The 26907-nt window shown below is 31.8% G+C and overlaps 2 protein-coding genes across 4 annotated transcripts; both read right to left on the minus strand.

The window, feature by feature from the left end:
- Positions 1 to 2819: 2819 nt before the first annotated feature.
- LOC114323385 (nuclear pore complex protein NUP205-like) lies at positions 2820 to 7364 on the minus strand. 3 transcript variants are annotated; one of them, XR_014349888.1, is made up of 5 exons: positions 6716 to 7364; positions 6483 to 6578; positions 3667 to 3900; positions 3437 to 3578; positions 2820 to 3224 (listed from the first exon to the last, which is right to left on the minus strand). XR_014349888.1 is itself a non-coding variant. In XM_028270971.2 (5 exons), the coding sequence occupies exons 1-4, from the start codon at positions 6854 to 6856 to the stop codon at positions 3546 to 3548; spliced, it is 327 nt and encodes a 108-aa protein (XP_028126772.2). In that variant the 5' UTR covers positions 6857 to 7055; the 3' UTR covers positions 2820 to 3224; positions 3437 to 3545. The 3 variants fall into 3 exon arrangements, 2 of the variants coding, with proteins under 2 accessions (XP_028126772.2, XP_028126771.2); XM_028270971.2 differs by having other exon boundaries at positions 3667 to 3723; positions 6716 to 7055; XM_028270970.2 differs by lacking the exons at positions 3437 to 3578; positions 3667 to 3900 and having other exon boundaries at positions 6716 to 7056.
- Positions 7365 to 21904: 14540 nt separating this feature from the next.
- On the minus strand, positions 21905 to 24333 carry LOC114323378 (alcohol acyltransferase 16). Its single transcript, XM_082901796.1, has 2 exons — positions 23823 to 24333; positions 21905 to 23006 (listed from the first exon to the last, which is right to left on the minus strand). Exons 1-2 carry the CDS (start codon positions 24267 to 24269, stop codon positions 22086 to 22088), a joined length of 1368 nt encoding a protein of 455 aa, XP_082757922.1. The 5' UTR covers positions 24270 to 24333; the 3' UTR covers positions 21905 to 22085.
- Between the last annotated feature and the right edge of the window lie 2574 nt (positions 24334 to 26907).

A 26907-nucleotide genomic window follows, 5' to 3' on the forward strand; every position in this document is an offset into this window, starting at 1 on the left:
AGGAAATGTGAAACAAAGATGCAATCTATACGTGCCTTTTTCATCTGAATTTTGAAAGCTATTTACAGAGTGAAGATCAAGTAGACAAGAAAATACAGCATCCCATTGGTCATCCAAATTTTTTACCCATTAACTTGTTAAAACATCCCATTGAGTTGGAATATCTATCAAGGTTCGTGGAGTCTCTTTGGATGGGGATCACTTTCCATACAGTTTTCTTAGTTTTTTTTTTTTTTGTGTGTGCAGAATTATCGTAGAGAAGAAATGATCCACAACGTTTTAATATAAATTTACTAAATAAATATTAAGCTATTGGTGAAATTCTATTGTTTTGACAGATTTAAAGACTTCTTTAAAACAAGAAACAAGAATTGATGGAAACAAAATAAAAAATAAAAATTAGCCCTCAATCTATATTATTTATTATAAAAAAAAAAAAAATTAGATCAATTCGACAATCATAATATTTTTATTTTATCCTGTTACTTCCAAAAAAATAGACAATAAATATGTTTTTTAAAGTAGATAACTTATTTTTGGTCAGAAAGCGAAAAAGCATATTAAAAGGAGTTAAACATAGTTCTGGGGAAAACAACCCCATTAGCATCATCATTAAGATGTTTAACAAGATAAGTAGGAGCATAAAGCAAAACATGGAGTCCTTTCTTGCTGCCTTCGTTTGCTAAGACGGCGGTGCAAGTATTCACTTCTCTATATATGTGCTTGATTTCCTTCAGTCCGAACCTCTCCATGAGATACCTACAATCATAAATCAAGTTGCTAAGAGGGTGGAACTCATCAACATTTTTGGCTAAAGGCTGGCACACCAACATGGCATCAGATAATAAAATAAAAGCATCACAAAACTGACTTTTTTTTTTCTTTTTTTTTTATATAAATAATATACATAGCACGTCCTATACAATTAATTATTTAAATTATTTAAATGAGATCTGCAACGAGTTTCACCACCCCTCCAATTTTTTCAAGTTCAAATTCAAAATTGAAAAAATTTAGATTCAACAACCTTTTACTATGTCAAAACTCACAATCTTAGACCATGTTTGATTAGTAAAACTAATAGTGAAAGAATTAACAATATTATGAATTAGTATAAGATTAGTTATTCAATTAAATTAGTGAGATAACCATTTATTAAATATACATTTTGTGTGTGTGCGTGTGTGATTTTTCTTTTTTTCTTTTTTTTTTTTCATACATGAGATTATGATCCCAAGCCTCTCTTAGTATTAAAAATTTGTTAATTACGTTGTATTGAATGTTTGCCACATATGTAATTCAGTCAACAAAATTTGCAATCAAACATAGGAATATTAGTCCATAGACTAATAATCCCAATCATATACAATAATCTTATTACTCAAATAAGGTCTCAGATATATCATTTATAATGTAATATTTATTAAGTTGTCTCTTAAAACACTACAACAAATTTGGGATTTAAAAACGAAACAAATTTGTCCCAAAATGTATATATTTCGTCACACAAACTAATTACGACGAACATTTTTCGTCACCCATTTTATCTCCAAAGGGTCGTCGCTAAAGGGTCTTAGAGACGAAAAAAAAAATTCGTCATTGAAAATGATAAATTTGTGACGAATTGTTTTGTCTCCAATACACTTTGTTGGGAACATACTTGTAAGTAATTAGCGACAAAATATTTTGTCATTAAAGGAGAAATTAGAGACAAGTATTTCGTCATAAATATAAGAAATAGAGACGAAATAATTTTGTCACGTTTAATATAAATAAAGACGAAAATTTTTTGTCAAAGGAGCTACCAATAGAGACAAAAACAAATTCATCATTAAAAACGATAAATTTGTGACGAATTTTTTTGTCTCCAATACACTCTGTTGGGAACATACTTGTAAGTAATTAGCAACAAAATATTTTGTCATTAAAAGAGAAATTAGAGACAAAAGTATTTTGTCATAAATACAAGAAATAGAGACGAAATAATTTTGTCACGTTTAATATAAACGAAGACAAAAAAAAAATTGTCAAAGAAGCTACCAATAGAGACAAAAACAAATTCATCATTAAAAATGATAAATTTGTGACGAATTTTTTTGTCTCCAATACACTCTGTTAGGAACATACTTGGAAGTAATTAGCGACAAAATATTTTGTCATTAAAGGAGAAATTAGAGACAAAAGTATTTTGTCATAAATGTAAGAAATGGAGACAAAATAATTTTGTCACGTTTAATATAAACGAAGACGAAAATTTTTTTGTCAAAGAAGCTACCAATAGAGACAAAAACAAATTCATCATTAAAAATAATGAAATAATGTCAAAAAAAATTCGTCACACATTGAGGGTAATAGTGACAAAATGTGACAATATTTTTTGTCATGACATTCATTTAGCGACGAAATAAAGAATTCATGACAAAATTAATCATCCACCTAAGCTAAATAAGAGACAAAAAAACCTTCTTTAGGGATGAAAAATTTTGTCAATAATTCCATAATATTTTTTTCCACATTATATACCTATTTTATCAAAATCTAAATTTTAATTCAACAAATATGACACTGTTCATGTTGAAACCTGTTGAATATAACAATTCCATCACAACTTAACCTAACTTGTTATCAACATATTTACGAATTAACAAAATGAAGATATCCATTCATCATTACAAATAATTTCATCCTAATATAATAAAATAGTGAAATATCCACAAAATATCCAAAAGTTATAACTTGTTCAATTCCACCAAAAATCCAACAATAACTAGTCCATCAAGTCTAACCATTCACAAGACAGATAAGCAACATAGAAAATATAGGTAAGGGATAGAACATCAACTTCGACATCTATATTTTCAACCATTGTCTCACCCCCAAGCCTTAAATTTAATGTTTGTTTTTCAATGCCCTTAACTATAAGCAATTGTCCAAAATAGTAGCCTAAAGTAAATTAGTCAATTGCAATAATAATGTGAAGATCACATAAATCTTCATAAAATATGCACCATGAAATTTTCTGAAGATTAGTCCCATATTAGTAGAATGTAATATGTATCCATCAAGAAATTAATATCAACGTGATCTCAAAGTAGGATTTTATCGAAGTATCAAAGTGCATCCACCATTAAAAAAAGAAAGCCGAAGAATGTTTGTGAGTGCATGTCGTACTTGCAATCCATTATTCTGACAACTGGTGGATCTGCATCTGGCGATAATATTACCTGCATTAGTAACAACAGAAATATAATCAAATAAACTCAAGCACAATGCCACATGAGAAGCTCAAAAGGCAAACACTTTCCACAATTGCACAAAATAAATATAAAAAAATACAGAATAGTTAAACGTTTGACAAAACCATTGATTGGGGAAAATGAGCTCCAAGACAATGGCTACTGATAGCGAAATTACTAGAGTCAAAGAAGAGTATCACCTTGGGTGGAGCACTAAGAAAATCAAAAAACAGTGAAAGAGATCCTCAGCCTGACCGGATGGAAGTAAAAAATGCTCAGCATCTTAACAGAGATGAAGTTAAGGAAGAACTAACGACCGTAGATGTCAGAAAAGGGAAAAACCTAACAAAAGAGGAACACCTAAAATTGAGAGGTAAGATAATGGTTAAAAATAAGGCAAAGACCAAAAACCAAACTTCCAAAGCAATACCTGTACAAGACCATGAAGGGTCAATTTCGCCTCGTTATCAACATAAATTTCCATTGGCTGAAAGGAAGAAATGTCACAGTAAAGCATATTAGGAGCCTTCCTGAAGGTAATGGAATCCAGCACGAAATGAATGATGGATGAACATCCCTTCAATTGAGATTCCGGTCCATTTGATGTCTCCTTGCAGATATTCTAACTCACAAGAAGCAAGTCCACTGTTGCTCAACATATATACTAGTATGTAACCAAAAGGAGCCACAGGTAAGACATCCAGCATCAACCCCATTAAAAACCCACACTCAAGGCCTAAAGTAAACAAGAAAATAACTAGGGATGTGAACAAAAGAAAAAATAAGGTACCGAAGAACGAAGAAACTATCCCCACACATCAGACCTAAAGACCGATCTTTCTTCTGCCACTACCCATCCCCTATCACATTACATACTTAGGTAGAATATTGAATAATGGGCATAAACAAAATGCTTTTGTAGATGTACTTACAATATGTATATATTTATTGCTTTACATTTGTCACTTTGTTCAAATTATGCTAAAGACTAAACTATTTTTCTATTTTTGATATGGATCAATTGATAGTTTTATGAAGAACTTAAGTTTAGGTCAAGTAGTTGAGATCCTTGGGTTTCATTTTTTTTTTTTCAAACATTCAAGTGATTATGCTCCTTGATTTCTAAGAAATAAATTGGGAGAGATTCTGAGTTTGAATTTATGGTGAATCATCGAATGTTTATAAGTAGTAATTTAACTTACTACTAACTAATTAACTAACCCACTAATTTTGACACCCGGAAAAAAAATGTAATTTGATATTTTTAATTTTTTTTAATTTTTTATTTTTAATATTAGTTTGGTGGTGTGTGTGATTTTGCAGTGGTTCCATTGTCATCTTCATCTTCATCACCTGGAATGGTAGCTGTAGGGCAGGTGGGAAGCTATGGTGGGTATGGATCTGTGACTATGGAGAAAAGTTTTAGGGTAAGTTACACTATACTATACTACTCTCTAATCTAATACTAGTTACTGACTCACTCACTGAATACAGGTTGCTGTCGTTATGCAGTTGGGCAGCCAGTGAACACAAAATCATGGTCTACTTATTGTCTTCCTCTCTCAACCTTTACAATTTCCTGGTTTGGCAAAAAGCCAACATGAAATTTGTACATCTAGTGTGGTTTATATGCATCATTAAAATAAAACTTTGTCTCTCCAAACAATTATAAAAGGAGAGACAACCTAAACATTTTCTTCACTTGAATCCTTCAAAACAACTATTAAAAAAAGCCCTTTAGTTTTGTTGTTTTTTTGTTGCAGTAACACTAGAGGGTAAGGTTTAATCAACTTCATAAAGGGTAACTCTTTTCTCTTTGAGCCAAACAACAAGGGTTATAGTCTATGCAAAGAAAATTTGAAAATAGAAGAACATTGATAATTAGAACATTGATAATCATTAAGGTATATTAATTTGTTTTCTCACGTGGCTTCACTTTTATGCTTGGATGCAACCACCCTATGTACAAGGACTAGAAACAGAATGCTTATGTTTGGGATTAGCTTTTTGGGTAGCTTTTTAAAATTCTGGTTTTTTTGTGAGGTGGAAAAAGATTAATGTGCTTTGGAATGGATTTTTATTTCAGTTGTATGGGAAAACATGGAAGGCTGATGTGATATTTTGGCTTTTTGCCTAAATTTTTCATTTTACCCTTGTTTTAGATCTATGGAAAAAATGCAAATGTACATTTGTTTTTTTGATGCACCCCAAACGTCCCCAAACGTTTTGGCTTTTGGGATTTTTTAGCCATTTTCATCCCCCAAACCACCCCAGAACACTTCAGCGTAAATAATGATAATGAAGAACAAAATACTCAAAGAATGATCATTCGCAATGAAAATTAAAAGAGAAAACAATTATTATTTGGTGGCAATTTCAATGCCGACTAATTGAAAATACATAAACTACCTATGTTTAGAACACACGCCTTGAGTTTTGACATTTTTTGTAAATATGACACAAAAATCATATGGTGATTGGTGAAGCCCAAAGCCTAGCGCATAAAAAGTCCTCGTATGTAAAATTCTATAATTCATCCTGTTTTTCTACATTCTTTTAGTAACCAAATGAAGTATAACAGAAATGACCCAACCAAAGAATTACACACAGCAAGGCAAAACCATTTCATGCAAAATATATCGAGCTATCAGCAATCATAAGATAATAAAGCAACTGACTTGACAGTCAGCAATATGTCTCTCGCCATTTGGCCTTGTCCAATGACTTTTCTGACCGACAAATCACCATCATACACATTTTCCCTCTGGGACAATGAGTGATGTGGTTTGTATTGTGGTTGAGAGTTAGTTGCTGGTATTGTTGTATGAGCTGCCCTATGTCTATGAATAGGTAGGTGGGCTTTTAGTGAATAGTTTTTTTTATCATTACGGTTTTTAGTTTCAGAGCTCTAACTCTTATATTCCCTAGATTTAGGATTCCTCTCTCTCTAATACATCTCGGGGCCTGGGCACATTCAACTGTCCTAAAAATGTGAATTTTACCACTTCACAAGTTAGATAATTAAATGGGTTCCTAAATTCGATGATTTAAAATTTGTTCCACAACCAATTCAAATTAACTCATTCGTAAATTCCGAGATTTTGAATTAATCCATTCAAAATGAAATAGTTCAATTCGTGCAACCAAATTAAAAAAAAACAACAACAATTAACTGTAATAGCTTGATTAAAAATGCAATCATAACAACAACCACCCAACAAAAAAATAAATAAAACCAATACTGACAATCTGAACATCCTGCTCATCAAGTGAAATTGGGGAAGAATCCGGAAGCCTGACTTCTCTGGACTGGACTTGAGCACGGTCTGACTGTTTCGGAGGCTGCCAAAAAGAAAACAAATTGAGTATTTCAACTTCACAAAGATCATTCACAATAATCAAATAACAAAATTCAGGTGGGATTAAACATCATAATTTCACCAAAGCTTAGTGATACTTAGAGAGAGAGAGAGGTATACAGGGTAAGAGAGGAGGGATTGGAGAGAGGGGAGAGAGTGGCGAATGGCGTGCTTGAGCTCGATCCTTTGAGAGGGAGAAGGAGAGGTTGGGCCGAGGAGGGAAGACTCGATGGTGGAAAGGAGTAGCTTAGGGGACACCATTGTTGAATTGAATGATGAAACCCTAGAACCAAAATCAGAGAATGCTCTCTCTCTCTCTCTCTTTCAGTAGAGAAGAGAGTGAAAGGCAGGAAAAGCCCTAATTTGGGAGGAGAGGAGGGCTTTAGGGAGAGAGAGGGGAAAGGGTTTTAGGCTGTGGTCGTGATGGACAAGGATGGGTCGCTGTGTGCGTTGACGAGTCGAAGCTGGTTAAAAAAACTTGGGGAAATTTTTATACAGTGTATAATTTGAAAAATAATTATCAATAATAAATTTTATTATGCTCATTTTTTTTATAAATTTTATTTTATAGTGTTTTATTTCACCTAACCTTTTTTTTTTAATATTTCATTTATTTTATAGTGTTTTATTTCACCTAATCTTTTTTTTTTTAATATTTCATTAAGTCAGGTTTAATATAATATGGTTAAATCACCTTTCTAATTTCTTGGATATTAGCATATCACCCGTGCTATGCACGGATTGTGTTTACAATTATTTATATATGTGAATTGTGATTTTTAAATATTTTTTTATTTTAAATGTCTTCTTTTTTTTCTTTTTTATATTATATTAAAGTTTAATATTTTGATAATAATCATATATGTTGGACTTTTCAAGGAATTAAATGCCTTTTTTATTTTATTTTATATTATATTATATTAAAGTTTAATATTTTGATAAAAATCATATGTGTTGGACTTTTCAAGAATTTTTTTTTATACTTGTTCTTAATGTATTAAAGTATTATTATGAGGGATATTCAACATATGTGTTGGGACTTTTCAAGGAATTCATATGTGTTGGATTTAGCATATCACCCGTGTTATGCACGGATTGTATTTACAATTATCTATATATGTGAATTGTGCTTTTTAAATATTTTTTTTTGTAAATGTCTTATTTTTTTCCTTTTTTTATATTATATTAAAGTTTAATATTTTGATAATAATCATATGTGTTGAACTTTTCAAGAAATTAAATGTCTTTTTTTTATTATATTATATTAAAGTTTAATATTTTGATAATCATCATATGTGTTGGACTTTTTAAGAAATTTTTTTATACTTGTTCTTAATGCATTAAAGTGTTATTATGAGGGAAAATAATCGTACCTGTTAGGACTTTTCAAATAATTCATATGTGTTGGATTTCAAAGAATTTTTTTTAGGAATTTTTATTGATAAATCCCATTTAGAAGTGTTTTAACTCAAAAAGTCCATGAAAGAATTTTTTAACCCATTTAGTCTCATGTATGTATAGTTTTATTCCATAAAATCATTTTTATTGATTTACACTATTTTCTTGGACACTTATGCCCTTATATTTAATTTTGATACCCTTATAAATATTTTTTGAATGGTTAGCAATTTTATGATGTGAACATTCATATTTTAAAATTCACATTGGTAGGAATGTAAAATTGGCACGTGGGCGGCCCGAAACCCGCGCCGCGAGCCGGGGCGAGCCCGGTCCGTTGACAATGTGAATATTCACATTGACATGTTAACATTCACATTAATAAGAGTGTAAAATTGGCCCGCGGCCCGTGGCAGCGCAAAAACCCGCCCGTGGCCGGGGGCGGGCCCGACCTGTTAACAATGTGATTATTCACATTGACATGTTAACATTCACATTGATATGAGTGTAAAATTAGCCCATGTCTCGTGGCTGCCTGAAACTCACCCACGGCCCATGGGCGGCGCAGGCGCGGGCCCGGGCCCGGCCCGGCCTGTTGACAATGTGAATATTCACATTGACATATTAACATTCACATTGATAAGAGTATAAAATTGGTCGGCGACCCAGGACGGGCCCGACCCCGCCCGTTGACAATGTGAATATTCACATTGACATATTAACATTCACATTAATAAGAGTGTAAAATTGGCCCGCGTCCCGTGGCGGCGCAAAAACCCGCCCGCGGCCCATGGGCGGCCAGGGGCGGGCCTGGTCCGGCCCATTGACAATGTGAATATTCACATTGACATGTTAGCATTCACATTGATAAGAGTATAAAATTGGCCCGCGGCCCATGGGCGGCCAAAAGCCCCCCCTGCGGCCGGGGGCGGGTCCGGCCTGTTGACAATGTGAATATTCACATTGACATATTAACATTCACATTGATAGGAGTGTAAAATTAGCCCGTGTCTCGTGGCTACCCGAAACTCGCCCACGGCCCATGGGCGGCACGGGCGCGGGCCCGGCCCAGCCTGTTGACAATATGAATATATTATATTGACATGTTAACATTCACATTGATAAGAGTATAAAATTGGTTGGCGACCCAGGATATATAGATAGATAGATAGATAGATATAGATCGATAGATAGATAGATAGATAGATATAGATCGATAGATAGATAAATAGATATAGATCGATAGATAGATAGATAGATCGATATAGATATGGCACATACCATTTATATGACACAAGGACCAAAGTACCGGGACAACTGCTACAATTTGCTCTCATCTAAATTAAAGGGATTTAAAAAGTTAAAAAAAAAAGAACAAAATATTATAATATTAAAAAATGTTTACTAAAAAAATATAGATTAAAAATTAAAAATTAATTATTAAAAACTCCATACTAAACAAGGTAATGTTTTCTATTAACTTGAAAATTAAAAAATTATTATTAATTTTTCCTCTGTTTTTTTTTTCTCACAAAAAAAAAAATAGCTACATTAATTATCTTCTTCTTCTTCTTTTTCTTACAATTATCTATATATGTGAATTGTGATTTTTAAGTGTCTTTTTTTTAAATGTCTTCTTTTTTTTCTTTTTTATATTATATTAAAGTTTAATATTTTGATAATAATCATATGTGTTAGACTTTTTAAGGAATTAAATGTCTTTTTTTATTATTATATTATATTAAAGTTTAATATTTTGATAATAATCATATGTATTGGACTTTTTAAGAAATTTTTTTTATACTTGTTTTTAATGCATTAAAGTGTTATTATGAGGGATAATAATCATATGTGCTGAGACTTTTCAAGGAATTCATGTGTTGGATTTCAAATAATTTTTTTTATGCTTATTCTTAATGCATTAAAGTGTTATTATGATGGTAAGACTTGGGGGTTGGGAGAAATTAATAAATGTTAAGTTTTTTTTTTAAATCAAAAAATCAAGAAATTTAGATTGGGAGATTGGAGCTCTCACAAGACTTGGGGTTAAAAACCCCTTTTTGCTTAATATATAGTATAGATATAGATTTAATAAGAATTTATATTTGTTTTAGATATATTTTTTAATATACAAATTATTTTTTATAAAAATAATTTAACAATCCCATCACTAGCTGAAAAGGGTGTAGGAGTAGGTATGAGAGAAGTCAAAAAGTGACTTGGGAGAAGTCAATAAATGTTGAGTTCTTTTTTTTTTTAAATCAAAATTTTAAAAAATTAAGATTGAGATATTGGAGCTCCCACAAGGCTTGTAAGTTAAAAACTCCATTTTCCTTATATAATACTAGCCCATCACCCGTGCTATGCACGGGATAATTATAGATATTTATATTTGTTTTAGATTTTTTTAATATATAAATTATGTTTTTTAATATTTTTTATAAAAATAATTTAACAATTTGATCACTAACCATAATATACGTGAGAAGTTGAAAAGGGTACTGCAGTAACTATACACGAATTGTATCTATAATTATTTGTATGAGAGGATTTTAAATGCTGATCAGGAGATTTTGACCAAATCAATAAATGCAGGCATGTGAAAAGACATGTGGATTGAAAAAAGTTAATATATGCTGATCAGAGGATTTTGATCAAATCAATAAATGTTGAGTTTTTCTTTTAAATAAAAAATAAAAAATTTAGAAAATTCAGATTGGAATATTGAAGCTCCCACAGACCTTGGGAGTTAAAAACCCCATTTTGCTTAACACGGAATAATTATAAATATTTATATTTGTATTAGATTTTTTTTTAATATATAAATTATGTTTTTTAAGATTTTTTATAAAAATAATTTAGCAATCTTATCACTAAGCATAGTGTATGAGAGAAGTTAAAAAGGGTACTGCAGTAACTATACACGGATTGTATTTATAATTATTTGTATGAGGGGATTTCAAATGCTGATCAGGGGATTGTATCAATAAATGCAGGCATGTGGAAAAACATGTGGATTGAAAAAAGTTAATAAATGTTGATCAGGGGATTTTGACTAAATCAATAAATGTTGAGTTTTTCTTTTTTTAATAAAAAATATAAAAAATTCAGATTCGGATATTGAAACTCCCACAGGCCTTGGGGGTTAAAAACCCCTTTTTGCTTAATATATAGTATAGATATAGATAGATAGATAGATATAGATATAGATAATATAATATAGATAGATAGATGTGTTGAAATTTTCAAGAAATTTTGTTTATGCTAGTTTTTAATGCATTAAAGTTTAATTATGAGGGGGTTTTGAACAAATCTCCCAAAAGGTATGGGGATTGGAAGAAATTAATAAATGCTGAGGTTTTTTTTTTTTTAAATCAAAAAATTAGAAAATTAGGATTGGGATATTGGAGCTCCCACAAGCCTTGGGGGTTAAAACCCCCTTTTGCTTAATATATAGTATAGACTAGCATATCACCCGTGCTATGCACAGATTGTGTTTACAATTATCTATATATGTGAATTGCGATTTTTAAATGTCTTCTTTTTTTTTTCTTTTTTTTTAAATGTCTTCTTTGTTTCCTTTTTTATATTATATTAAAGTTTAATATTTTGATAATAATCATATGTGTTGGACTTTTCAAATAAATTTTTTTATGCTTGTTCTTAATGCATGAAAGTGCTATTATGAGGGATAATAATCATATGTGTTGAGACTTTTCAAGGAATTCATGTGTTGGATTTCAAAGAATTTTTTATGTTTGTTCTTAATGCATTAAAGAGTTATTATGAGGGTAAGACTTGGGGGTTGAGAGAAGTTAATAAATGCTAAGGTTTTTTTTTTAAATAAAAAAAATCAGGAAATTTAGATTGGGAGATTGGAGCTCCCGCATGGCTTGGGGTTAAAAACCTCATTTTGCTTAATATATTGGATAGATAGATAGATAGATAGATAGATAGATAGATAGATAGATAGATAGATAGATATAGACATATAGATAGATAGATAGATAGATATAGATATGGCACATACCATTTATATGACACAAGGACCAAAGTACTGGGACAATTGCTGCAATTTGCCCTCATCTAAATTAAAGGGATTTAAAAAGTAAAAAAAAAAATTTATAATATTAAAAAATGTTCACTAAAAAAATATAGATTAAAAATTAAAAATTAATTATTGAAAACTCCATACTAAACAAGGTAATGTTTTCTATTAATTTTGAAAAATAAAAAATTATTATTAATTTTTCCTCTGTTTTTTTTCTCACAAATTTTTTTTTTTTTTTTTTTTGTGTGGAGAGGGGTTTTGACCTGCGATTTTTCTAAAATGAGTCTTCTAGACGGAAAGGGTGGAATTGGTTCAGACAATGAGAAAAGTGCTTATGCAAGGGGCGCCTTCACTATGAGAAAGAATAGTCGGTTTTGCATAGGGTGCCTTCTTGGATAATAGCTTCAATACTGGCATGCATGAAGGGCTTAAGTGTGAGACATATGAGAGGGGCTTTGGTGCAAAAATAAAAGAAATGGTTTACAGAGTATCTTCTTGCTTCACAACTTCAATACTTGTGAGAGAGGAGTAAGCTCAAGTGTGAGAGAGAAATGCGAGTTTCTAGGAAGTGTCTTCTTGGGTCGCGACTTGAGTGTCCGTGCACATGAAAATGAGTGATAAAGGTCAGAGTGTGTCTCTTGGGGTGACGGTTTCAGTGCTCTGAAACACAAAACCATAGCATTTTAATAAAGAGAAATAATTAGTGATAAAATATTTTTGTCTCCTTAAATACAAGAACAAAGAATTTATTATTGGTGACGAAATATTTTTGTCTTCCACAATATAACCTTATGAGACGAAAAATATATTCATCGCGCAATCAATCAGAATTTATTAGTGACGAAATATTTTCATCTCCCACAACTTATTCTTCCAAGACAAAAATATATTTGTCGCCCATTTAATAGAAAGATGAAACGGCATCGTTTGCATGATGGAGTGTTTATTGGTGATGAAATATTTTCGTCTTCCATAACTTATCATTCCTAGACAAAAATATATTTGTCGCCTAATAAATGGAAATATACAACGACATTGTTTAATAGGTAGGGAATTTATTGGTGACAAATTACGTTCGTCGCAAAAAATATATATATTTTGTGACAAAAATGTTCGTCTCCAATGAACTAAAATAATTTGCGCCAATGCAAATGAAATTGACGCCTGAATTTTGCAGACGGAATTTTTTTTCATCTCCTATACGTTTGAGAAAAATTAAAACAAACGACAAAATTAATATTTTGTCATCTTTGGGTTAAATTTTAAGTCACCAAATTTTGTCACAATAGCCTAGATTTCTTGTATTTTGTTTCCTTGTTTAATTATTATTATTATTTTTTTCTTTTTGTGGAGAGGGGTTTACTGTGAGAAAGAATAGTAGCTTTGCACAAAATGTCTTCTTGGATAACAATGTTTGCATGCACAAATGGCTTAAATGTGAGAGAGAATAGAGAACTTCAGTGCGAAATAGAAGAGATGGTTTATAGAGATTGTTTTCTCGAGTCACAGCTTCAATACTTGTGAGAGAGAAGACTCAAGTGCGAGAGAGAAATGAGGATATTTGTAGAGGGTGTCTTTTCGAGTCACGACTTTAGTATTTGTGTGTGTGTGAAAGTAAGTGATTAAGGTAAGAGTGTCTCTTAGTTTCTGACGACATTTTAATAAAGAGAAATAATTAGTGAGAAAATATTTTCATCTCAAACTCATATGTTCGTTGCCTAATCAACAAAAATACAAAAACAATGTTGTGTGGAGATGGAGAATTTATTGGTGATGAAATATTTTCGTCTCCTTCAACTTAACCTTATGAGACGAAAATATATTTGTCGCACAATCAATCAAAATGCAACACGACACATGGAGAATTTATTAGTAACGAAATATTTTCGTCTCCCAAAACATATCCTTCCGAGACAAAAATATATTTGTCGCCTAATTAACAGAAAGATAAAATGAGCATGAAGGGTTTATTGGTGATAAAATATTTTCGTCTTCCATAACTTATCCTTCCTAGACAAAAAATATATTTGTCACCAAATAAATAAAAAAATGAAACGACATCGTCTAATAAGTTTGGAATTTATTGGTGACGAATTCCTTTTGTCGCAAAAAACTTTAAATTTTGTGACAAAAATGTTCGTTTCCAATGAGCTAAAATAATTGATGCCAACAAGAAAAAAAATTGGTGCCTCTTTTTTTTTCTGACAAATTTATTTTTTCGTCTCCTATAGTTTTGAAAACAATTAAAAGAAACAACAAAAGTAATATTTGGTCATGTTTGGGTTACATTCTAAAACGAAAATAAATTTTATCACCAAATTTTAAAAATTAATTATTGAAAACTCCATACTAAACAAGGTAATGTTTTCTATTAATTTTGAAAATTACAAATTTTTTATTATTTGTTTCTCTGTATTTTTTCTCACAAAAAAAAAATAGCTACATTAATTATCTTTTTTTTTTTTTTGTTGGAGAGAGGTTTTGACCTTCGATTTTTCTGAAATGGGTGTTCTAGACAGAAAGGGTAGAGTTGGTTCAGACAATGAGAAAAAGTGCTTGCGTGCAGGAGGGGCCTTCACTGTGAGAAAGAATAGTGGGTTTGCATAGGGTGCCTTCTTGGATAATAGCTTCAATGTTGGCATACACGAAGGGCTTAAGTGTGAGACAGAAGAGATAGGCTTTAGCGCGAAATAGAAGAAGTGATTTACAGAGTGTCTTCTTGAGTCACGACTTTAGTAGACTCAAGTGCGAGAGAGAAATGAGGGTTTGTAGAAAGTGTTTTCTTGGGTCACGACTTCAAGGTCCTTGTACATGAAAATGAGTGATAAGCATCAGAGTGTATCTCTTGGGGTCACAGTTCCAATACTTTGAAACACAAAACCACGACATTTTAATAAAGAAAAATGATTGGTGATAAAATATTTTTGTATCCTTCAATACCAGAACAAAGAATTTATTATTGGTGATGAAATATTTTTATCTTCCACAACTTAACCTTATAAGATGAAAAATATATTCGTCACGCAATCAATTAGAATTTATTAGTGACGAAATATTTTCGTCTCCCACAACTTATTCATCTGAAACAAAAATATATTTGTCACCTATTTAATAGAAAGATGAAATGACATTGTCTGCATGATGGAGTGTTTATTGGTGACGAAATATTTTCGTCTTCCATAACTTATCCGTCGCAGACAAAAATATATTTGTCACCTAATAAATGGAAATATGCAATGACATCGTTTAATAGGTATGGAATTTATTGGCGACGAATTACGTTAGTCACAAAAAAAATTATATTTTGTGACAAAAATGTTTGTCTCCAATGAGCTAAAATAATTCGCGCCAATGCAAATGAAATTGGCGCCTCATTTTCGCACACGAAATTTTGTTTTCGTCTCCTATACTTTTGAGAAAAATTAAAACAAACGACAAAATTACTATATCGTCATCTTTGGGTTAAATTTTAAGACAAAAAAAATTTCGTCACCAAATTTTGTCACAATAGCCTAGATTTCTTGTATTTTTTATTGATTTAAACATTTGGTGACGAAATTTGGTTTTCCTCTCTAAAAATAATACATTTGGAGACGAAATTATTTCCTCTCTAAAATTTTTTACAATGGTGACGACAAATTTCGTCTCCAAAATGGCGCCAAATCTTCCACCAAATTTTCCAAGGGCGGGAAATTGTTTTGTGATGAAAAATAAAATTTAGAGACGAATAAAATTTTCGTCACCTATTGTTTTATTTGATTTTAAGCATTTGGTGATGAAATTTGGTTTTCGTCTCTGAAAATAATATAATTGGAGGCAAAATCTTATTTTCATCACTAAAACATGCATATTTCGAGACTAAATATTTTTTCGTCACGCGTTTTCGTCACCATAGACCTTTTTTGTTGTAGTGAAATTTTAACAAAAAAGTACCATTTGAATTTATTCTATATCAAATAGATTATCATTTATCTCTCAATCAACTAATAAAAGTGAAATACCCCCTCTTTCTAAACTCTAAAATCCTCTTGTTTTTCTCGTCAGATTTTCTTAATAGGGAGAGAGAAATAGTGGTAATTCTCTTGCTTCTCTGATCTCCCTCTTCTTTTCCTCTAATCTTCCTCTAGATCTAGTTAATATGATGTTTGCCTGACCACTCTGATCATTATCGTCTTACTTTCTCTACTTTCGAATCTAAAACTTTAAGATTTGACTTCAGGTCTTCTCATAGTCCAAAGGCCAACGTTGGATAATGCTTTTGTTTTACCCTAGGCAAGCAGTTCAACCTCAATGTTCTATTTTGACCAGCCAATATGGCGTCTTCAGACTCCATGTTAAAGGCTATAGAGCAATGGAGTTTTAGATGAGTTCGGTGGAGATTTGAATATGAGTTTTTTTATTTTTAGTTTTTTTATTGGTAAAATAAAGATTCATTGATATAAAATAAAAGTGCAAGATGTACAAACAAATTACATCAAGAAAACACCAAAACCCTAGACAAAAAAAAATTGTTAGAAAAAATGGTTTATATAGGCTTATTTTGGGCCGACTTTGAGCCCAAAATTGAGTGGGCCCTGAACGTCTTTTGGGGCGGGTCCGAAGAAGTGAAGTGTTCCTTGCCGTGTGGCAAATCACACGGTGAAGATGGTTCGTCAAAACCATTTATGAGTGAATGGAATATGACGTCGTTTTTGGGTTCGTGGAATTGAACATTTAAGTTTTGAATGTGGGTTTCCTTGAGAGGCTTGTCCCACATTGAAACTTGAAAAGAGTTTTGTTGAGTTTATAAGCTCTAGCCTACAATACTTGGGTTGGGCCCCAAGGGGCACCCCAAGTTTGTAGAAGGGGGGAGTTATAGACAAAGTGAACCTTAGCCCAAATTACCACATGCACGCACGCCGCCACCATCCGTGCCAAGCGCGGGTGTGGGTTGTGGGTCGGGTCGGTTCTTGTATTAATTTTTTGGACAAAATTCATTTGAATTTTTTCAAAATAATATTGCAAGAATTTAATTCAAATTTGAATTCTAATTTTTTGTCCAACATTTAAGACAACTTCTATCTGAAATTTCTCAACAAATTTAAACTGGTTTTCAGTTATTTAACTTCCAGAAACTGCCCAGCAGTTCCGGGTATAACTGTCTAGCAGTTTATCTGTTGAAACAGTTTCAAATCTGTTTGAATTTAAACTCATATCTGTTCAATTCAAAACACACCTGTTCAGTTCAAATTTTTGCACCTGTTCGGCTCTATATATACCAGCACTGTCCAGCATTGTTTGAGATCCGAAAATCAGTCTGCTCTTTGCCTTTTCTGTCCAGATTTTGCTCTGCTACATTTATTTTTCATATATTAGGTTTAGGAATAAATTTCAAAGAGTTAGAACATAGGTTTGGTTCACCGAACCAATTGTTTGGAGTACTACTATAGTTTGTGAAGATCATTGTGCCTGTTTGGCAGAACTTAAAAGCAGCTTATTTCAGCTTTCAGCTTAATTTAAGCTATTTTGATGTGTTTGGTTTAGCTTATAGCTTATAGCTTATAGCTTTTTGGAAGTCAGAAATCAGTTTATTCTTTGAGTGGGGCTGGAGATGCTTAATTTATAAGTCAGAAATCAGCTTATGTTCATAGTTATAAGCTATAAGCTATTTAGACATAAGCTATAAGCACTTTCCCACAGCTCTACCAAACAGGGCCATTGTATCCTGGGAGATAGACGCCACTCAACTGTAAGTATCGTAACGAGGCGAATTTGTCTTAAGGACGACTTGGTCTTGTAATTTTATTTGGTTCGACAAAATAAATTCTGTAAGTTTTTATTTATTTTGTTTGAAGTTGTTTCAATTTATTTTTATTTACACAGAAGATTGTTCCAACAAAAATATCACAGCTTAAAGGTCATACCTCAACTAAGTTGAGTTATGAAACAAAGCCAATCAAACGAAAAATCAATGGCCAAAAAAAAAAAAAAAACCACTAGAGAAAGCAAATCAAAATAAGGCAAACCAAACACTCTCTAAACAAAAAGATAGAAGACAAATACTGCTCTTGAAAGTCAAGACCATGATTGGAGTGAGTTCCATTATCATAATTCTTCATGTGTGGTGGTTTATTTCTGTTTCTTGTGGGGGCATTTTCTTCTTTTCTATGAAAGTTTGGATTGTTGTTTTTGTGGAGGGTGTTTCTCTATTTTGAAATTTCATAATATCGTTGTACTAGATTGATGAGATTTTTTTCCGGATTTAAAAAAAAAAATTAAAAATAGAAGTTTTGTTATCTGATGATGTTCTGAATTATTGTTTGATGTAAATGGGCCCGAATCTTAATAGAGCCACATATAGTATGGGGCATTCTATTTGAACCCAAAAAATATCTTAGTACGCCTAATTTAAATTTTTAAATTTTAATTTTTATTATATGTTAATGTGAATTTACTAATAAGGACAATCCATATTAAACCCTAAAATAATTTTTTTTCCTTATGGTACATCCTAATCTATTATTTCTATTCAAATCTCTATATATTCTTCCCCAAGAGATCAAAGTTAGTTTGTCTTCTTCTTCTTCTTCTTTCTCACTCCAAAACTCCAATCCACCTTACTGAAACTCACCATTATTATTAATATCATTGTTTTTTATTATTTTGAAACCCTAAATCCTAGAAGAAAGTTTGAACAATCAAACAATGGAGAAAAGTGATAATCAAGATAATATTTTGAAGTAACCCATCAAGGAGGAAGTAAGCATTAATATAAAAATCAAAATATAATTATTTATTTATATATTTTTTCACATGTCCCGTTATAATGTTAAATCTTTTAATTTTCACAATCATATAAATAGCATTATAGCTTGATTATCACAATTTTCACAATTTTCTTCTTCTTTCACAATTTTCACAATCAAAATCTTCTTTCAATCTTCTACTTTCGCAATTTTCACAATCAAAATATTATCTTGATTATCACTTTCCTCCATTGTTTGATTGTTCAAACTTTCTTCTAGAGTTTAAGATTTCATAATAATAAAAAACAATAATTTTAATGATAATGGTGAGTTTTGGTAAAATGGATTGGAGTTTTGGAATGAGAAATAAGAAGAAGAAGACAAACTAACTTTGATCTCTTAAGAAAAAAAATGTACAGATTTAAGTAGAAATAATGGATTGGGTTATACCATGAATATATATATATATATATATATATTATGATTTAATATAGATTGTCCTTACTAGTAAATTCACATTAAAATATAATAAAAATTTAAATTGAGCATACTAAAATATTTTTTTGAATTATACAGTATGAATCATGTGTTCTGAATTATTGTCTGACGTAAATGGGCCCTAACGTTAATACGGCCACGTACGATTCATCCGTAAAGAAAAGTTGGAACGTGAGATGATTGACAGGTGACAAAATATAATATAATATCATGGCGCATTTACAGGTCAGTGTTTTTTTCTCAAAATAATTATTAATAAAAAAAAAAGTATATAATTTTAATTATTAAAATTTTTAAAATTTATCATTAACTTACAAGTGTAAGCTGACCTGTTAATTCCCCTAATATCATTCAATTATTGATGTGTGTTTTTACTACCAAAAAAAAACCTAAAAATTGTGAAATGCATTGTGGTTTCAAATTCTTTTAGAAAATATTAAAGGTTGGCCTTTCTTCTAGTCCATGAATAAGATTGGAAAGTATTGTTCAAATCTGTCGAATGTATCACTGGTTTTATTTCGATAATTTGAATAATTTTTTTGTAGGACCAATCGTATGCATTATTTAAAAAATTAAGTTAATCCGATAATCGTATCTTATTCAATTGATCACATTTACAATTAAAAAGATGAATGGTAAGTATATTTTTAAAAATAAATCATTTAGGTTTTTTTTGTGATAAAGTGATAAATTAAATAACTATCAAATTGAATTAAATTTTTTTTTTCTATGTGATATAAACAAAAAAAAAAAAAATAGCACAAAAGCTTAATTTCCTTGAGGAATGATCTGATTTTTTTTTTTTTGGGTGTGTCATTTGGTATGAACAAATCTCGCTCACAATTTCACTCATTAATTGCTATTTATTTTTTTATTTTTTTTTAGTCGCCATTTATTAGCATGGTATTGGTTATTTTTGGACAAATATAAAAACTTTAAAAAAGACCTAACCGCATAAGGGTGACTTCTAAGATTAGACCCTAAAGAGTCAAGCCGTTAGAGATCATCCTCAGGTGGTTCTACACATCAAAGCTACTTGACCATATAGTAGTAAGTCGTAGACTCACACACAGGAGAGGATACAAGCTCACACTCCTGACACTGGGTACGATTCACTCAAGCCTGGAAGGTATGCTCTATCGACCATATATACTATTATCTGGGTGGCTGGCCCTGTGGAGAGTTAAACTTGGTACCCCAAGATTTATACCTTAAGGTCTTACCAAGTTGCCACACCCCCGCTAGGGTTAAATATAAAACTTTATTTATAGAGATAAGATTTTATTAGGGTTATATAACATGTTATATATTTTTTTGGCAAATATAAGAATTTAGGATAAGTTTGAAAACTTCTTATAATAGTTTAAAAAAGTCAACAAATTATCCTCGTCCGTTAGTATGAGGCTGGCTCTTTGATCTATATGTAGAAGACTAAAGAATAGGTGATCATGAATAACAATAAACTCACGGATCTGGAGGAATTTGGAGGACTTGTTGAAATTTCTCTGTGCTTTTGAATTCTATTACTATTCAAAAAGTTCATTGCTCTTGGGTTTCAAATTTTGAATGGTACATCAAATGGTAGAGGGAGAAAGTGGGTTTATTGACCTTTTAAGCTTACGGTTGTGCATTTCAGTACATATGCTTATGAAATTTATGGAAATTTTGAATTGTGTTTCATGTCAGAGAAATTTTTTTGAATTTTCTTTGTGTATTTTTGAAATTTCTCTGAATTTTTCTTCAAAGAGAAATTTGTCTAAAATTTCACTGGACTTAAGTCAATGAAATTTCACTGATGTATGTCTCATCTTTTTCTTTATTTTTACCATCTCTCCATCCCTTAATATGTCTTTCTTCCCCTTCTACCCTCAATGAATTTAGGGTTTCTTTGACTTAATCAGGTATTTTTTACTAATCTATAGTAATGATAATGAAATTTCACCGGCTTAGTCAAGAAAACTTAAATAAAAAACTTGTTGGTGCTTGTCATTTTATGTATAAACTTTTTATTAAAAGAAATATATGTAATAGGACCTCATTTTTATAATTCATCTGAGGCCCACTACTACAAAATTATAAATAGATTACGAATTTTAAGTGTGATGTATGTTATTTAATCATGGATTTTTTATTTTGTTAAAGTGCAATATTTGAGAGTGCAATTGTTAAGAGTCATTTTTTATCACACTTTTTGACCGTCATTAAAAGATAATTGTATCACATATTTTGACCGTGATAATAAACATTTAAATCACGAATTTTAAGTGTGATTAATAACCAATAAAACTTGAGATTGAACTTAAATAATCCATAATTAATAATGGAATAAGATCATAGTTATATGTATTTTCCATCACGGTTAGTGCGTGTGATAAAAAAAAGTCTCAGGCCACAAAATGTCAAGCATATAAATCGTAATTAAAATATGAACAAAACTAATATCTAAAATGTGAAGCATTATGGTGATGCTCGTGACGAGATTTGTAGATTAGTTGGCCGCTAATTTCCTTCAAAAAAAAACACAAAAAAATAAACTTTTGACTACTGAAAAAAAAAAAAAAAAAGAAGAAGAAGAAGAAGAAGAAGAAGAAGAAGAAGAAGAAGAAGAAGAAGAAGAAGAAGAAGAAGAAGAAGAAGAAGAAGAAGGGCAGCATAGGCAATTAGATTCTTCACAAACCAAAAATAAGTTACATATTGATCTACATTCTGGGAAGATTATAACACAAATAATACTCAATACATGGAGAGTACTTATCAAGGTTGAACGCTTAAATTTTTGTTTATTTATTTATTTCTAAGAAAGGGATTGTGAACATTTTTAGAGCATGGAAATGGGTTTATGAATCATTTTCTTCAACTCTTGTTCAAACCTATCCATGACTGACTCTGGCAAGGACATCGGTACCACAATCACATCTTCTCCTCCTCTAATGTCCCTAAAACGTGCAAAAGCGCTAATAAAAGATATCGCCCTAGGAACACCGCCAAACACCGGCATCCCCCACCCGAAATCTACCTTATCAAACCCTGCCCGAGTCGTATCTGAAACCATATAGTCCTTATTCGCGTCCAAGGAATACAAAGGACGTCCCTTTATCACCATAAGATCAGCCACTGATCTGAAATACTCTTCGCTCACTTGTGCCTTTGCCTTCTTTACCAACTCCAATGCATATCCCAATGGAAGCATAGATAACATTCCTGCCTTTGTCATCGCCGCGGGATAGGTAAACACGTTGCCATAGTATCCAGGAGGTAGGTTGAGGCCGTATTTATTGCCGCGGCCATTGACTATGCACGAGACACGAACAGTCTCGTCTGGGGCTAGGCAGAGTGCGCGTGTTCGACATTGCCATACACACGCGGTGAGTAGTTCGAATGTGGTGGCTGTTGTGCTGTGGTGGTGGTGGGGAAGATGGTTGCGAATGGCTCTGATTTCTTTGGCACCAAAGAAGAAAGAGCGGTTGATCGTTGTGGTTTTGTTGGCCGTGGTGGTGGTGGTGGCGGCTCCGGCTAGTGCTTGGTCGTATTCGTGGTGTGGGCATGTAATGGAGGGAGGTTGTCTTGCAGAGAGGAGGTGCCTTTGCCAAATTGGTGGGACAGATGGTGTAATTTTGGTTTGGGGTTGTTGGGCAAACTCAGCGATTGTGTTTAGGAATTGCATAAGACCAGACCCGTCGCTCATTGTGTGGTTCAGACGTATTGCAAATGTGAATCCACCACAACTAAAACGCGTCACCTGTATATTTTATTACCACATGTTAGAACACAGTCGCCACACATTTAAAATTTGGATAAATTATGTGGATAGTCACCAAATATCAAAAACAGGGGGAAAAAATCACTAAAATTCAGTATATTTTAATTTTTTTAAATATTTTTTTATAAATATTTTACTTTATAGATATATCTAACTAAGGTATATCTAAAAAAGTAAAAAACTTACTTAAAATTTTAAAAATATTCATTAAAAACAAAAATATATAAAAAATTAAAACTAGAAAATTAAAAGAGCAAATTACACTAACCGTCTATATAACTTGGGACTTGTGTCACTTTAGTCTTTGACTTTTCAATTGTAACACATTTGACCTTGAATTTTGAATCTTGTTCCAAATAAAGACAATTGAAGATACCATTGTTTAATTTTAAGGGCAAAATTATCAATTTAATAAAATATAAACTAATTTAACAAAAAAAATATTAAAAAAATATTTTTAATTTTTAAAATATTATTTCTATCCACTAAATAAAAAATTATGTAAAATTGATCAAAATTAATAAAAATTACATGATTAATTTTTGAAAATTAATTTTACATGATCATTATCCAAACTCATAATAAAAATTAATTTGGTAAAAAAATAAATAAATATCTAAAAAATTTATCAATTTTACATAATTTTATATTTAGTGAGTACAAATAATGTGTCACAATCGAAAAATCAGGGATTAAAGTAACACAAGTTCTAAACTATAGGGATTATTAATCTAATTCACCCAAATTAAAATCAAACACAGAATGCACAATTCTTTCTATAGTAAACATTATTACCTGAATCAACAAGAGAGGACAACCCACAATTCCATCGGATCCAGGAACATCATACAGAAGCTCCTCCAAGTATGGACACCCTGGCCCAATCGTGTCGCCAAGCCAGTCGATCTCCACATTTGCATCTGCCTCTATGAACAGAACACCTTCGGCTGTGCAATCCACTGAGAGTTTCCGATTAGGCCCTTCAACAAGCCTCCCTGCAAATGGGTAGTAAAACACAAGTGCTTTGGCTAGTGCTTCTCTAATCACACTCACAGGGTCTTTCCCTTCCATTGAAGGGTTGTTTTTGTAAAACATGATCGCTGGAGCTTGAAAACGAAGACCTTCTTGGTCATCTATGTCTGAGAGTTGTTTGAGTTCGTGTGGTGTGGGCTTTGATGGAACAAGAAGTTTTGGATTTTGTCTTCTCACGATGAATACTAGGGGAAGAGTTGAAGATGCCATTTTTGGAGGAAATGTGAATTAAAGAATATGTAATATCTATATGTTCTTTGTCATATGAATTTGAGAGGTATTTATAGAGTAATGATCTAGTAGAATATAAGAAACCCATCGCATAATGCAACTGTTATTTTTAGGAGTCTGGATTTAGTAAACTTAAAAATTTCAACGTCAGTATAAAATTGATCGATTACAAGTTAATTTAGATTTATTTTAGTGATATAAATAGTTTATATTATACAATTGAATAAAATAATTATTCATATAAAAAAAATTAAATTCATCAAATGTCGATTGTCATATTATTAGAATATTTTTATTTAAAAAGCTTACATGTTTTTAATAATAGAATGTTAGTTTATTATAATATATGTGATTTAATATTGTGATTATTTATACCTTATCAACTTAATTTTTTAAATATATTTTTTCTTAGTTAATCATATGAGATGAACAGTTCAAATCATTATAAATTTGATTGATTGATTGATTAAGTTAATCTCAATTAACTTAATAATAATTTTAATAAAAATCCTAAGACATTATCAATTGAACTTAATTTATTCAAAATTTAAAATTAATAGTTAAAATGAAAAATATAAGAATCAAAATTAACACAATGGACAAATGTAAAAACTATTAACGTAATGGTGTTGGTTTTTCTGAAATTGGTCATCTCGACATGGGAAAACGTTTAAGCTTAGTACGTCAACTTTGGAATCGATTTTGATGATCCAAAACATTCATTATTTAGGGCTCGTTGAGTAGAATATTCACATAAAAAATTAAGATAATCGGACATTGATAATTATAAGGTTTTACAAAAATGATGTTATTCTTAAAATTATATTTGTTATCTATTTTTTCAAAACAAATATAATTCAAACCTATAGATGCCAATGTACAATTATCTTCTCTCCCTTTTTTTTTTTTTTTTGCATAAATAATATATTCAATAAATCTTAAAAATTGAACAATTCGAAGCACCGAAATCGGTCCCAGAATAGACTTACCAAACCCAAATGCTCTTTCAAATTGTCCAACTTGAAAGAAGTCAAATCCTAATATAATTTGTTCAAATAAATTTATAGAAAAATATGAGTTGAGACAAAAAATTTTTAGGTACTTCTAAAATATCATGTGTCCTTACTTTTTTTACCAATTATCATGCTTATTTATGTTTCTTAATTACCCAATCTAAAATCATAATACCTAACCATCTTTACAAATCATAATCCTACAGAAGACGATGTACGCAATAATCACCCGAGTTCAGACTCACGAAAGATGGGTGATGGTTGACTAGTACTAGTATTTTCACAAGCCACGAAAATTTGAAGCGACTACCGTCAACAACATTAATCCTCCTTGCATTTCACGTTTATTTATTTATTCACATTAGTTTAGACTCACTAAAGATGGGTGATGGTGACTAGATGGGTGACGGTTGGCTAGTTCTACTATTTCCATGGAGTTCGGATTCTCGGCCGCCCTTTTCGGCAGCCGTCCCAGCAGCCCCCCAAAACGACGTCGTTTTGGGGGTTTTTTTGATTTTTTTTTTTTCTTTCTTCTTCCTCGTTCTGGCCGAACCAGAGGCCTCGTTCTGGCCGAACCAGAGGCGAGGGGAGGGGAGAGGAGGGGAGGGAAAAGGAAGAAGAGAGAGAGGGGGAGGGGAGGGGAGGGGAGCCGCCGGTGGGCCGAACTGGAGGGGGCCATAATCACCGGGGGAGGAGGAGGAGGAGGCGGAGGTGGGCCGGAGGCGGAGGCGAGGCGACGATCGGACGGCTGGACGACCTGCGACGGCGGAGGGGAGGCGAGGCGAGGCGAGGCAAGGCGACGATCGGACGACCTGCGACGGTGACCCTCCCCTCCCCTTCCTCTCTCTCTTCTTCCTCTCCCCTCCCCTCCCCTCTGCTCTGGTTCGGCCAGAACGAAGAAGAGGAAAAGAAAAAAAAAATTCAAAAACCCCCAAAACGACGTCGTTTTGGGGGGCTGCCGGGTAGGGCCGCCGGGTAGGGCGGCCGAGGATCCGGATTCATTTCCATGGGCCAAGAGAATTTGAAGCGATACTCAAATCTCATTTTGATACTTACACAAATGTTAATGTCTTTCTCTTTTTTATTTCTTTTTTAAATTTTTCACAAAATTTAATCATATGACAAAAATATGATTACGAAATGAGTGCAATAGAGAAAAATTATCCATATTTCCCGCCAATATATTTTGTCATACGTGATAAGAATATGTGAGCTATATAATAGAATATACATATATCATATATATGTTCATATGGTAAAAATTAAAATAGAATGGCCAAAAAGTAGAACTTTTGAAATATAAAAAAATACGACAGCGAAATCAAAGAGAAAGAAAGATGATAGATAGAAGACTATATTATCGTGAAAAATAAAATTTTGTGATTCTAATTTATGCAAAACTCTAGTTCATCTTATTAATTGTTCACAATTTGTGTTTTGTTTTAGTTTAATAAAGTTATATTTTTATGTAAATTTTAGAATAAAGTGTGTATTGGTGAAAAATATAAATGATTTTTCTTTTTTATCCTCATGTCGTAGTCACATTTTTATCACATGATTAAGGTCAAGTTTAGCAACCCAAAAATAATCCATCTTTTTATCTT

Source organism: Camellia sinensis, chromosome 13 (genome assembly GCF_055761805.1).
Source record: "Camellia sinensis isolate YWXY chromosome 13, ASM5576180v1, whole genome shotgun sequence".
In the NCBI taxonomy this organism is placed as follows: Eukaryota; Viridiplantae; Streptophyta; class Magnoliopsida; order Ericales; family Theaceae; genus Camellia; species Camellia sinensis.

Coding starts and splice junctions, on each gene's coding strand:
- LOC114323385 (XM_028270970.2), bottom strand. CDS start 6,856: ATGGTGTCCCCTAAGCTACTCCTTTCCACCATCGAGTCTTCCCTCCTC. Junction 6,579..6,715: donor AATCCCTCCTCTCTTACCCT/GTATACCTCTCT, acceptor TCTTTTTGGCAG/CCTCCGAAACAGTCAGACCG. Junction 3,225..6,482: donor ATGAGCAGGATGTTCAGATT/GTCAGTATTGGT, acceptor TTACTAATGCAG/GTAATATTATCGCCAGATGC.
- LOC114323378 (XM_082901796.1), bottom strand. CDS start 24,269: ATGGCATCTTCAACTCTTCCCCTAGTATTCATCGTGAGAAGACAAAAT. Junction 23,007..23,822: donor GTCCTCTCTTGTTGATTCAG/GTAATAATGTTT, acceptor TAAAATATACAG/GTGACGCGTTTTAGTTGTGG.